Consider the following 13,285-nt stretch of genomic DNA (forward strand, 5'->3'; position numbering starts at 1 on the left):
GGAAGACGGTGCCTCAGACCCTCCTCAGGGCCGCATGCCAGTCAGTGTCCTGGTCTTCTCAGGAAGCCCATGATCCGCTTTCTGATCCCCCTACTACCTGCTGACTCACCATCACACACAGGGCAGCAGGTGCCCGGGAGGGGCCGGGCAGGGTATGGGCAGAGACTGGCACATTCTCGCTGGCGGCACTGGATGTGGCCCTCCTGTGGGGGCAGAGGAAGGGGCCATCAGAGCGCAGACAGGTAGCAGAAACAGCCTTCGAGTCCCAGCTATCCATTTACCAGATGTTGTTATGAGCAAATTGTGTCCCCCTTCATATTCTTCTGTTGCAGTCCTAACCCCCTCAGAATGTGATGTTATTTGGAAATAGAGTCGTAGCAGATGTAATCACATAAGATGAGGTGAGACTGGAAGGGGGTGGCCCCTGATCCAATGACTGGTGTTCTCTTAAAAAGGGGAAATTTGGACACAGACACACACAGGGAGAACAGCATGTAGAGACGAAGACAGAAGCCACAGGATGCCAAGGATTGCCAGCCGGCCACCAGAGCTGGAGAGGGGCCTGGAACAGTCTCCCTGACAGTTCTCAGTCAGAACCAACCCTGCCAGCACCTCGATCTTGGACTTCTGCCTCCAGAACCATGAGAGGACCAATTTCTGTTGTTTAAGCTATTCTGTTTGTGGCACTTTGTTACCGCAGCCCTAAAAACAAATACGGATGGATAACCTGGTGTGTCACCTAAAGTTATCTGTGACTCCGTTTACTCATCTGGAAAAACAGAGAATGATCCTATCTGCAGGAATAGAGACGCAGACGTAGAGAATGGACCTACAGCACGGGGCGGGGGAGGGGAGGACGGCATGAGCTGGGAGAGTAGCACTGAGATGCATACACTACCACGTGTAAATAGCTAGCTGGTGGGAAGCTGCTGCAATAGTGCAGGGAGCTCAGCTTGGTGCTCTGTGATGACCTAGAGGGGTGGGGTGGGGCTGAGGGGTGGGAAAGAGGCTCAAGAGGGAGGCGATATGTGTATACGTATAACTGATTCTAGTCTAGTCAAAGCTATGGTTTTTCCAGTGGTCATGTATGGATGTGAGAGTTGGACCATAAAGAAAGTTGAGCCCTGAAGAATCAATGCTTTTGAACTGTGGTGTTGGAAAAGACTCTTGAGAGCCCCTTGGACTGCAAGAAGATCCAACCAGTCCACCCTAAAGGAAATCAGTCCTGAATATTCATTGGAAGGAGTGATGCTGAAGCTGAACCTCCAATACTTTGGCCACCTGATGGGAAGTACTGACTAATTGGAAAAGACCCTGATGCTGGAAAAGATTGAAGGCAGGAGGAGAAGAGGATGACAGAGGATGAGATTTTGGATGGCATGACCGACTTGATGGACATGAGTAAGCTCCGGGAGTTGGTGATGGACAGGAAAGCCTGGTGTGCTGTAGTCCATGGGGTCGCAAAGAGTTGGACACGACTGAGTGACTGAACTGATAGCTGATTCACTTTGTCGTACGACAGAAACCAACACAACGTTGTAAAGCAATTAGCTCCAATGAGGAACTTTTTATTAATAAAATAAAAAATTTTTTTAAAGAGACAATAATAGTCCTGCCTCATATCCTTGAATGGGGATAAGATAGATGTGTGGTGTGGCATCCACCTCTGGAAGCTGACACTTAATAAACTCTTAGCTGCTACGACTCCCCATGGTCTTTCCCAGACAGACCCAGTCCCTGGAGTTCACATCTATACCTGGGCTTGCTACCTGGGCAGCCAGTGACTCTCTCACAGGTGGGGTGGGGATGTGGGGTGTCAGTGTGAACAGAGAGGGGAAGCACACGGTAACAAGGGGTGGGTGCACTCTGGCCTTCACAGTGGAGTCCTTCGTCCTTGGTGAGCTGTCAGGAAGCTCTGTGGCTCTGGCTTCAGCCCTCTGAATCATAGCCCTCCTTGGCGTGCACCCTGCCTGGACATTAGGCCTTCGTGTCCCTGCCTTTCTCCCCCAGGCTTTGCCCTACCTCTTCCCTATGTCTGGTGTCTTAGTCCATTCATGCTACTGTAATAAAAATCCTGTAGTCTGGGTGGCTTATAAACAACAAAAATTTTAGTTCTCACTGTTTGGGAGGCCAGGGAGTTAAAAATAAAGGTGCTAGGAGTTCCAGTGTCTGGTGAGAGGACTTCCTGCTTCAAGCATGAGTGCCTGCTAAGTCGCTTCAGTCATGTACAACTCTTAGAGATGCTACGGACTGTAGCTTTTATCACGCTCCTCTGTCCATGGGCTTCTCCAGGCAAGAATACTGGAGTGGGTTGCCACGCCCTCCTCCAGGGCATATTCCCAGTCCTGCTTCATAGAGGGCTGTCTTCTTGCTTGTGTCCCCCACAAGGTGAAAGGGGCAAGAGAGCTCTCCGGGGTCTTTTTTTTTTTTTTTTGGCTGCACTTGCTGTGCTCCATGGCGCACACAATCTTAGTTCCCCAACCAGGGATCAAACCTGTGCCCCGTGCAGTGGAAGTGTGGAGTCTCAACCACAGGACCACCAGGGAAATCCCTCTTGGGTCTTTTTTTTTTTTTTTTTTATAAAGGCACTAATCCCATTCATTACTTTGCCAACAAAAGTCCGTCTAGTCAAAGCTATGGTTTTTCCAGTAGTCATGTATGAATGTGAGAGTTGGACCATAAAGAAGGCTGAACGCCAAAGAATTGATGCTTTTGAGCTGTGGTGTTGGAGAAGACTCTTGAGAGTCCCTTGGACTGCAAGGAGATCAAACCAGTCCATCCTAAAGAAAATCAGTCCTGAATATTCATTGGAAGGACTGATGCTGAAGCTGAAGCTCCAGTACTTTGGCCACCTGATGTGAAGAGCCGACTCTTTAGAAAAGACCCTGATGTTGGGAAAGATTGAAGACAGGAGAAGAAGGGGATGACAGAGGACAAAATGGTTGGATGGCGTCATCTACTCGATGGACATGAGTTAGAGCAAGCTCTGGGATATGATGATGGACAGGGAAGCCTGGTGTGCTGCGGTCTATGGGGTCGCAGAGAGTCAGACACGACTGAACAACTGAACAACTACAAAATCCCATTCATGAGGGCTCTACCCTCTAGACCTAATCACCGCCCAAAGGCCCCACCTCCTAATACAATCATTTAGGGGTTAGAATTTCAACATATGAATTTAAGGGGGCACACAGATAGTCAGTCTATAACACCTGGAGTGTCCTCCCATTCCTCCCTGCTCAAATCTTACTCACTGATTCAGATCTAAGTAAATACCACCCCACCCCAAAGTTTTTCTAGATCTGAGCTGCCCAATAGAAATATAACACAAAACCACATATGTCATTTAAAATTCCCTGGTAGTCAAAATTCAAAAAGAAAAAGAATCAGATGGAACTAAATGTTAACATTATATTCCTCTCAAACCAATATATCCAAAAAGTTATTTCAACATGTAATTAACATGAAGTGTTAATAAGACATTTTATGTTCCTTCCTCTCATAATACATCTTTGAAATCCAGTGCATAGTCTACCCTTAAAGCATGTTTCAAACAGGACGGTCACATTTCAGAGGCTCAGTGTCCACATGGAGTGGCTCCTGCTCAGATAGCCCCCGGACATCTCAGGTGACCTGTGTTTCTCCCTCCCTGGAGCTTGTGCCCTCGTCACATCCTGCCTGCCCAGCCTCACTCCTCCTGTAACCTGAAGTGCCTTGGTTTGGGTTCACAAACATGCCGCCCACCTACTGTGCTTGGAACTGGACATACGGGGAGCGACCCCTTCCCCACCCTCAGGCCTCCAGAATTAGGTCTCTTCCATCTCTTTTCCCTCATGGTGCCTTCTGGGGTGTGTTCAGTGGAGTGAAGGGATGAATCTGGGTGACCTGGGGTCGGGGAGTGGTGGGGGCAACACAGGAGCAGCATGGGGACTCACCAGGCACTGGCAGATCCGGCAGGGGTCCCCAGGGGTGGTCCACTCTTGGCCATGCTCCCAGTGAGAACCATCTTCTGTGCAGCCTTGAGCTAGGGGAGACAGGCAGAGAGGAGGCCTGGTGGAAATTTCAGCCAGACCCTCCCTCCTCCACTTGCTCTCTGAGGGTCCTCTTCAGAGCCTAAACCCCACCAGAGCCTGCCTCTGCCTGGACCCCTCGCCCCAGCTCCCCAGCACCCCAGGCAGGGTCAAGCCCAAGCTCCTTAACCTGACTTTCCAGGTCTTCCAGGGCCAGCATGGCCACGCCCACCTGCCTCTGGCCCCTCCCCACCTCTCAGTGTAAGCCACGCCCACCAGCCTGCACCTTCCCAACCAACACACGCCCACCTCACATGGAGGGTCGGTCCCAAACTGCCCTCTCTTCCTGGCATGCCCTCTGCCCTTCACCTAGAGAACTGCTCTTTAGCCCTGAGGTTCAGTTAGGACCCACCACCCCCAGGACGCCCTCCCTTCTGTGCCCAGGTTGGACTAGGTCTCCACTAGGTCTCCTTCCTCTGAGTTTCCGTAGCATCTGTAATCTAATCCCACTTTTGCAATAATCCTGGCTTGTGACTCAGTGTCGCCTTCTAATGGTCTGCCTCGAGGGTCCACCGGGTGTTTTTGCACAAAGCAGGTAATAGTCAATGTTCATTGAGGTATACAGTATCATTATCCCCCTCTTATAAAAGGGGGACTGAGGCATGGAGTAACTCCCTCGGAGGCACACAAGCACTAGTGTCAAGGGCAGACCTTGGACCAGGTGTGGTCAGGCACGGCTCGCCCGCTGACGGAACCCCCAGGTCAGGGGTCTGCAGAGTGGGCTCTCGGTTGACAAAACGGCCTAACAGCCCCTGACAGGCATGGAGCTCCACCAGGGAAGGGGCAGGGGCTCTCACCTTGGCAGGTCGGGCAGCAGTGCCCAGGCCTCAGGACCGGCTTGGGGCAGGGGATGGGCGGGCACTTCATGGGCACGCAGCGAACCAGGCTCTTCTGTAACACACCCACAGCTGTGCTGCCTCTGGCTCTGGCTCCCAGAGAGAGCAGGCTGGGCCACAGGGTGGGGCTGGAGGGAGGATCTCTCTGGCACCAGGCCTCGCGAGGTATGTGAGGGGCTGAAGAGTGGCAGGTGCGGGCCGGGGCAGGCGCGGGCATCCCAGGAGGAGCAGGGCCTAGGCAAAGGTGCGGGGGACTCACCAGGCAGGAGCACTGGAGACAAGGGTTGGAGCTGGACAGGAAATTGGCCCCTTCCTCGTAAAGCTGCCCCTCATACTCACAGCCTGGGGAGGGTTGCCAGAAAGACAGGCCAGTCAGCAGAGAGCAAGCTGGGTGGCCATCACCCAGGGGAAGGCATGACCCCAAGTAGGTACGGAACCCTCTGGGGCTGAGGCTGGGGTGTGGGGCGGGGTGGGCAGGAGAGGGGCAGGTCACCTGGCCGGCAGACGGGGCAGCACTCCCCAGGTGGGGTGTAGCTCTCCAGGCAGTTCAGCTCTGAGCATGAGGGCCCCTGGCACCGCACTGTCCCTGCCTGCAGGACAGACTCTGAGCCCTCCTTCCTTCTCCACTGCCCTAGCCGAGTGGAGTCCTAGACAGCTCCAGGGCTCAGTGCCAGGGTGGCAGCAGCAGCCCTGCCTGGCCCCCAGATCAGGCTTGGCACTGCCAGGCCTGGGGTATGCTGGACAGCAAGGATGTAAGTGGTAGCTGGGGCCAGGCACTGATTCCCTTACCTGGCAGGTGCAGATAACACAGCGCTCCAATTGCCACGTTTCCCCATCCCTGTGGCCTCCAGAGCAGCCTGCAAAACCAGGGCCAGGCCCCCAAGTAAAGGACCCAGAGAATTGGGGCAAAAGACAAGGACACCACATCAAAGGGGCACTGTTCAGGTGAGAATCAGATTTGTATATTTACTACAACATTTCAGCAGATGGCAGTGTAGTGTCTGACTCTAGTATCAGTAGGTCCATGATTTTACACACGGAAGCAGTGAGGGAAGAGTGACTTTTTTTTTTAATTTCACCAAAGACATCATCAGTTCAGTTCGGTTCAGTCACTCAGTCGTGTCCGACTCTTTGCAACCCCATGGACTGCAGCACACCAGGCCTCCCTGTCCATCACCAACTCCCGGAGTTTACTCAAACTCATGTCCATTGAGTCGGTGATGCCATCCAACCATCCCATCCTCTTGTCGTCCCCTTCTCCTTCTGCCTTCAATCGTTCCCAGCATCAGGGTCTTTTCAAATGAATGAGTCAACTCTCTAAGACATCATATGGGCTGGCAATGGCCCCGAGGCACCATTTAACTTACAAGTTATGTGTGTGTATGTGCGCACGCATGTGTGTGTGTCTGTCTGTGTGTCCCTTTTCACTGAGATCCAGTGACTCCAAGGACATTACTCCTCATCTCATCTTGGCCAAGACTCTCAGGCTACATTGCCAGACCTCAACCAGTGCCTGGGCCCCTGTCCCACCTTTCAAACTACCAGCTACCATTCTTCCTGCGGTATGGTTGTCAGATAAAACATAGGACACCCAGTTAAATGGGGATTTCAGATGAACAACACATAATTTTTTTAGTATAAGTATACCTCAAATATTGCACCAGACATACTTAAAAAAATATGTATTATTTATCTAAAATTCAAATATAACAGGGCATCCTGTTTTTATTTGCTGAACCTGGAAACCTTATCTTCCTATGAGCTAGTAACACTTCCCAGCAGTCACTGCCTCCACTTCTGCCCAGCTCTCTTCACGTGACTGGCCCACGGCCTTCCTTGTCTCCTAAGCTCAAAGTCCACTGTTGCATGGGATACAACCATGTTCCTTAGAAACAACCCTCCTTCTGCAGCCCACTGTCATCTCTGGTTCCATGCCCACACCACTGGGCATACCGTAACCCCCTACCTGGTCTTCCTGCATCTAGCCCATACCAGATGAATATTCCAAAAATGCCTCTTGGAACATGCCACACGCCAGCTCTGCAGCCTTCAACGGCTCCCATTGTCCGCAGAAGAAAGTCCAAACTGCAAGGCTTGTAGCAGCCTGTTCCCACTGGCTTTCCCAGGCTGATTTGCTGTGACACACGTCTCCGCATTCTGGTGCACAAAGGACTCTCTTTCTAAGGAAACCCCACTCTCCCTTGAAGACCCAGCTTGGATGACCCATTGTCCATAGAGCCCTCCCTGCTTTCCTGCCTTCTCCTCTGGCAACCAGCCACTTACTACCTTTCTCTGCTTCCTCTTAATCTGTTCACTGGCTCTTAAGTCTTGTATTACACTAGCTATATAAATTTATCTTCTCACTAGATTAGAAGCTCCTGGAGGGAAGGGAGAAGATCATGTCGAGCCTTTGGTTCAGTCCCAGGCCAGAGGCAGCATTTGCTGACTTGCACTTTGCTTCCAAACTCCCTAAACTGGAGCAAGTGGGAGGGCACCCTCTGGGCACATGGCGGGGGGCAGGCCAGGCTTGGGGGCCCTGGAACCAGTGTGGAAGGTGGGGCTGGGGCGGACAGGAAGCTAAGCAGGCTCACAATGTGGGCAGCATGCTCCCGGCTCTGGGCAGGGTCCTCTCGGGCATGGCTTCTGGGTGCAAGTTACCGCACCGTCCTGTGGGGAAGCAGGTGATGGAACTCTGAAAGGTGGTCCTCCAGAACCGAAACCTCCCCCTAAGCTGGGACCCACTGGAGGAGCAAGAGGCTGAGCGGGCTCAGAGTCTGCAGGCTACCTTTGGCCCAAGGGCAGAAAAGGGACGTCCTTCCCCGCCCCGCCCCATCATCTCCTGCCACTCTCAACCCTCGGAAACCAGTGCTTTCAAGAGCCAGCCACATCTCCAGAGTGGGGAAATCCTGGGAAGGGAACCGAGAGCTTCCTCAATGGAGGGGTGAAGAAGGGAAGGCTGGAGGAAGGTGGAGCCAAGTGAGGGAGAAGAGGCAGGTAGATGACAGGGACAGACGCATGAGTGGGGGACACTGAGGGTGCACAGGTGAGGAGCGGGTACAGGAGGACAGGAACCCCTCTATGTGTGTTGTGGGGGTTGAGCTCCAGAAAGCACAACAATTCCAAATCAACTGAAGGCTGCCAGAAGCAAGGCTTGGGGGGAGGGCAGGTAGACACCCTCTTCTAAACATTCTGCACACCAGCTGCAGCGACAGGCAGGTGAGGTGAGGGGGACAGGGGTGGGGTATCCCGGGGGTCCACGAGAACTCACCAGGCAGCGGCAGGTGGTGCAGGCATCTGGGGTGAAGGTCTCCCCATTGCCATAGGCCTGACCATTGTGGCTGCAGCCTAGGGAGGACATGGTGCTCTCACTCAGGGCCATCTCCAGGCCCCAGGGGGGTGCCCACGGGCAGGCGGATGGCACTCACCACGGCAGTGGGGCGGGCCGGGCTTGGGGACACAGTTTGCAGCCCCGTCCTGGCAGACACAGGCTGTGCAGGCATCGGGCTCCCAGCGAGCCCCCTCGGGCCAGGCCCGGCCCAAGCCCCAACACTGGGGGGAAGCCGGGTGGCACTCACAGGACTCCAGCTGCGTCACCCTGCCCTGCAGTTCCTTGTTCTGGGGAAGGGGGGGTAGGAGGCACTGGTTCAGCCTCCCCCACTGTCTCCCGCAGGGTATGAAAGCCAGGGCAGGAGGAGAAGGAAGAGCAGAGATGGGCCCACCTCCGGGCAGCATCCCGCTCAGACAGCGCCAGTTCTCATGGCCTGGGGTCTGGATGGGCTCCTGGAGAAGCATGGGCCCCCAGTCCTCTTCTTTAGACAAAAGGGTGCCCAGTCCCCATTACCCAACAGTTAAAGACCTTTATCCATCCAAAATCTTCCCCGACGGTGTCTTATATGAAGTAGGTACTCCGTAATGTTCACCAAATAAGTGAAAGAACATGAAAATCTGGTTGACAAATACCTGGAGGTCCTTCTCTTGTAAGAAAGAACCGATGTTAACTGTTCAGATAAGAGCCTTTCTATGTTTATTTAAAACAAAACTCCATTTCTGGGTCCCACAGGCTCCCCTTCCCTCCTTTCTTCCCACTACACCAGGCCTGCCCTGCCCCTTGCACACCCACCGCCTTCAATGGTACCTGTTCTCTGAGCTCCGAGACCTCAGCCTCCAGCCTTTCCAGCCGCTCCTCCAGGGGGCGCCGCCGTTCCTCGGGGGCCCCAGCAGGGGCTGACGAGTGGGCTGGCCCCTCTGACTGGTAGTCCTGGACGTCAGCAAGGCCAAGGGGCTCCCTGGAGATGGCCCCACCTGAAGGCACAAGAATCCAGGGAGGGCCTATGGGTGAGGGGCTAGCAAGGCTTCCTGGGTTTGTCTTCCCAATGATATCCGTCCTATACCCCACCCTTGTCCACCTGCCAAACCCACCGTCCTGGGAAGGAGAGATGGTCTGTGAGGGGCTGGAGTGAAAGCATGGGAGGAGGAGGAGGGTGCCCTGGGTGGACAAAAGTGACCCAGACCAGTTTTCCCAAGTAAAGCTATGACAAACCTAGACAGCGTATTAAAAACAAAGGCATCACTTTGCTAAAAAATAGCCTGTATAGCCAAAGTTATGGTTTTTCCAGTAGCTGTGTATGGATGTGAGAGCTGGACAATAAAGAAGGCTGAGCACCGAAAAATCCATGTTTTCGAAATGTGAGGCTGGGAAAACTCTTGAGAGTCCCTTGGACAGCAAGGAGATCAAAACAGTCAATCCTAAAGGAAATCAACCCTGAATATTCACTGGAAAAACTGATGCTGAAGCTGAAGTTCCAATAATTTGGCCACCTGATGAGAAGAGCCGACTCATTGGAAAAGACACTGATGCTGGGAAAGATTGAAAGCAAAAGGAGAAGAGGGTGGCAGAGCATGAGATGGTTGGATGGCATCACCGACTCAATGGACATGAGTTTGAGCAAATTCTGGGAGATAGTGAAGGACAGGGAAGCCTGGTGTACTGCAGTCCATGGGGTATCAAAGAGTCAGACACAACTTACTGACTGAACAACAGTAATAAGAACCTCAGGTAGGTATAAGCCCCAGGGATCCCAGCTCACTGGGAGCCTGGGGGAGGATATAGACCAGGTTTCCCTGTAGCCTGCTCTGACTCTGCAGGGGTCCCCAACGACGGGGGACGTGCCAGGGTCATCAAGCCTCATTCAGACCAGAGTCTTGGCCAGGAGTGGCTTGGGGAACTGACATGTCATGCTGGGAGGGCCCACAAGTCAGAACAGTCAGCAGGAGAGGGAGACAGATCAGTGAAAGATGGGCCTGCTTTCAGGCACCTGGGGTCTGTGAGCAAACCCCACCTCCATCTGCTCGGTTTCACCTTCAGAAAGGACACCACTTCTGGGCACAGTGATGGGCATCTCTTCCCCGTGCTGCCTTGCCACTCTTTTCCAGGCCTGTGGCAGAGCGGCCTGGTGGCCCACACTGGGCAGGATGGGCTCCAGAAAGCAGGATGTAGCTGCATTTCTTGAAGGGTTTGGGGAAGGGCTGGCAGGGCCCCTACTAGCTTTCAAGGCTCCATCGGAATGAAGACAGCCTGTCCTGTGTTCTAGATGACACTGGGTCCTAGGAGAGGCTGGGGAAGGCCACTTTCGCCTCACTTTGATCTCTATTCCGCAGTCAGGAAAATAAAGACCATGTGGATGGGGATCGTCTGACTCCAGGCTTGGTTCCCAAACATCATCCCTCCTCTGGGTGAGGTGAGCAGGGCAGCAGAGGGTCTGGAGCAGGAGGGGGGTGAGGAGGAGGAAGGGGAGGAGGGAGAGGGAAGAGTCCTTCCGCAGAGGCATCTCATTAGTGAGGCTGGCCTGGGCGGCTGAAAGGGTTTCTGGTGAACACTAGTCCAGTGAAGCAAGGGCACAATGTCACTCACTCTCCAGCCCCCTGACTGCCTCCACCAAAGTGGGTTGGATATTCTAGTCCAAAACCTAAATTGCCTCCTTTTGTCCAAACCTACTTTGTCCTGAGTTCCTTAGCTTGGTTAAAGCCACCCTTGTGGTATGTGCTAAGTTGCTTTGGTCGTGCCCGACTTTGTGACCCCATGGATTGTGGCCCACCAGGTTCCTCTGTCCATGGGATTCTCCAGGCAAGAACACTGGAGTGGGTTGCCATTTCTTCCTCCAGGAGATCTTCCCGACCCAGGGATTGAACCTGCATCTCTTAGGTCTCCTGCATTGGCAGGCAGGTTCTTTACCATGAGCGCCACCTGGGAAGCTCGATGCCATCCCCACCTACCTAGAAATCTGGGGCTCAGCTGCCCTCTTGGTACCCCTCCCAAACCCCATCAGTCTCTGGTCTCAGCCAGTTATCCCCCCACCCCATCTCCCCAGCTCCACTCCTCTCCCCTCTATCTCCACTCTGGAGGCTGAAGTCTCCCTGCCTCCAGCTGCTCCTCTCCTCCTGGCACAGTTGCTTTAAATCCCACATCTGAAGGTGCCGAGCAGCAAGTCCAAATGTGACCTTTCCCAAGTGCCGTCATCTTTTCAGCCCACTCTCCTACCCGCCGACACCCACACCTTGGGCAGGGTGTCGTCACTTGGAAGGACTCCCTGTCCTGGTGTGGTACCTAGCTCCCTCCCCAGCCCCATGAAGGGTGGCCAAGTGTGGGGTCCCGGTATCTTATACCCTCCACCCCAGCTCTGCACCCCATGCCCCATGATTTCTCCTTTCAGGCCACTGCCTGCCCCCAGGCCTGCTTAAGCAAACACAATCAGGGGGTCGGGAGAACTTGGGGTCCTCTGGGACTCTCAGGGAAGATCCGGCCAGTCCTTCACTTGGAGAGACCTGCAGAGAAGAGCTCCTAGTTGTTGTGCAAAGCCTGATTGCTCACAATGGAACTGTCCTCAGCTCCCCTCCCTTCCCCACCCCCCCACCCAACACACTCCTCACACTGACCCCTCTATTCCTGCCGGTCCTTCTGGAGGAAAGCCAGACACAGACACTCAAAGCCAGTTCCCATGGCAGACCTTCTTTTTTTTCCTGTTCTCAAGACAAATAATTAACTTCAGACTCCCAGATTCCAGGGCAGCCTCTCCCCCACCGCTGCCTGCAGGAATTCCTCCCGAGGCCAGAGCAGGAAGCCCCCTCCTGCTCCGGGACCCCAGAAACCCATGCCATAGCCTCGGTCCTGCCGCCACCACGCTGGCTCCTCCACCGACGGGGAGGACTCAGGCTGGCGGGAGAGGCAAACCCACCCCAAGGCAGGGCCCCAGGAGGCAGTCCTCCTCGGGGCCCAGCTGTTCTCTCAGACTGGGCTGAGCCAGAGGTAAGGTCCCACCTGGCTGCCCCCAAACCCTCAGCACCCCAACTTACCTCTGCTGGTCCCCGGGGCCAGTGTCCGGCTCGTGAGCTGCAGAATGAGGGACAGCAGGACGGCCGCGGCCCTGGCCATGCTCGGCCCGCCTTGCTGACTGTGGTCTTGGCTCAGCACGCACTGGGAGGGGGGGTGGGGACACACCAGGCCGCCTCCCACCCAGCCTTTGTTCAGGGAGGGCTTCTGGTGTCTGTCATCCCGGCCTGTGGTGCCTGCCTCCCTGCTGGCACCTCCACCCAGGGCCCCCAGGCCCCATCCTGACCCCAGCCCTGGCTCAGAGGTGCAGGAGAGTGCCTGGGGGGGCCAGAAGCTGGAAGCAAGTGGGGGCGACTTCTCCTGCATAGGGTCCAGGAGCCAGCCCTAAAAAAAAAAAAAACAAACGCACAAATTCTTCACTCTCGGCCTCTGGGACCGCTGGTCTCCCTGCCCCTTGGGTCACTCTGCCACCTGGCATTCCCTTCTTCACCTGTGCATAGGAGAAGCAAATTGAGCTGGGTTCAAATCCCGACTCAGCCAATTCCACGTGCCCCTAGGCCTCTAAATTCATGCCTCAGTTTCCCTATTTGTAAACTGGTCATAATATCTACTTTATAGACTTGCAGTGAGGACTAAGCGAGACTGTGGAGATAAGGAATGCAGGGTAGGGTAGTGGCTGGCACAGACTAAGTGCTCAGTAAACAAATGAAAACAAGCAGTGATGCTCCAGGTGTCCAAAGTCAAGGACTCTTGGTTTCCTCCTCCTCCTCTCTCCACCTCTGCATTTCTTTCCTGGACTCTATCCGCCACCCTCATCCACCCTGATAGCCCCAGGCTGGGCCCCAAATGCCGAGACTTTCCTTTCCCAGCCCATTTCCAGATCTTGGGCTCAGGCCTGGCCTGGGGAGGGGGGCGTTGTGTGTCCAGGCAGGGGGCTGGGCTAGGCCCTGGGCTCTGCAGGGGGAGGGGGCCAAGGGGAGGAAGTGAGAGACGCTGGTCACGTGGACTGCAAGCCTGGGAAACTCCTCGATGCAGCTGGGAAGCAGGGGAGG

At 54.5% G+C, this 13,285-nt stretch overlaps 1 protein-coding gene across 7 annotated transcripts in view; it reads right to left on the minus strand.

The window, feature by feature from the left end:
* Window positions 1–12,611, minus strand: part of LOC122438619 (kielin cysteine rich BMP regulator) — a 29,342-nt gene extending 16,731 nt beyond the window's left edge. For 6 of the 7 annotated variants that reach the window (XM_043463669.1, XM_043463675.1, XM_043463672.1 and 3 more), the window contains exons 1-11: window positions 12,257–12,611; window positions 9,042–9,208; window positions 8,332–8,521; window positions 8,175–8,251; window positions 7,498–7,573; window positions 5,696–5,763; window positions 5,400–5,496; window positions 5,166–5,248; window positions 4,868–4,961; window positions 3,936–4,024; window positions 110–203 (exon numbers count right to left, since the gene is read on the minus strand). In XM_043463669.1, the coding sequence (XP_043319604.1) occupies window positions 110–203; window positions 3,936–4,024; window positions 4,868–4,961; window positions 5,166–5,248; window positions 5,400–5,496; window positions 5,696–5,763; window positions 7,498–7,573; window positions 8,175–8,251; window positions 8,332–8,521; window positions 9,042–9,208; window positions 12,257–12,599 (1,378 nt within the window). In that variant the 5' untranslated portion in view covers window positions 12,600–12,611. Of the gene's footprint in view, window positions 1–109; window positions 204–3,935; window positions 4,025–4,867; window positions 4,962–5,165; window positions 5,249–5,399; window positions 5,497–5,695; window positions 5,764–7,497; window positions 7,574–8,174; window positions 8,252–8,331; window positions 8,876–9,041; window positions 9,209–12,256 lie in introns of those variants that run through there. The other variant, XM_043463671.1, reaches the window with a different exon arrangement.
* Between the last annotated feature and the right edge of the window lie 674 nt (window positions 12,612–13,285).

This window comes from Cervus canadensis, chromosome 3 (assembly GCF_019320065.1).
Source record: "Cervus canadensis isolate Bull #8, Minnesota chromosome 3, ASM1932006v1, whole genome shotgun sequence".
In the NCBI taxonomy this organism is placed as follows: Eukaryota; Metazoa; Chordata; class Mammalia; order Artiodactyla; family Cervidae; genus Cervus; species Cervus canadensis.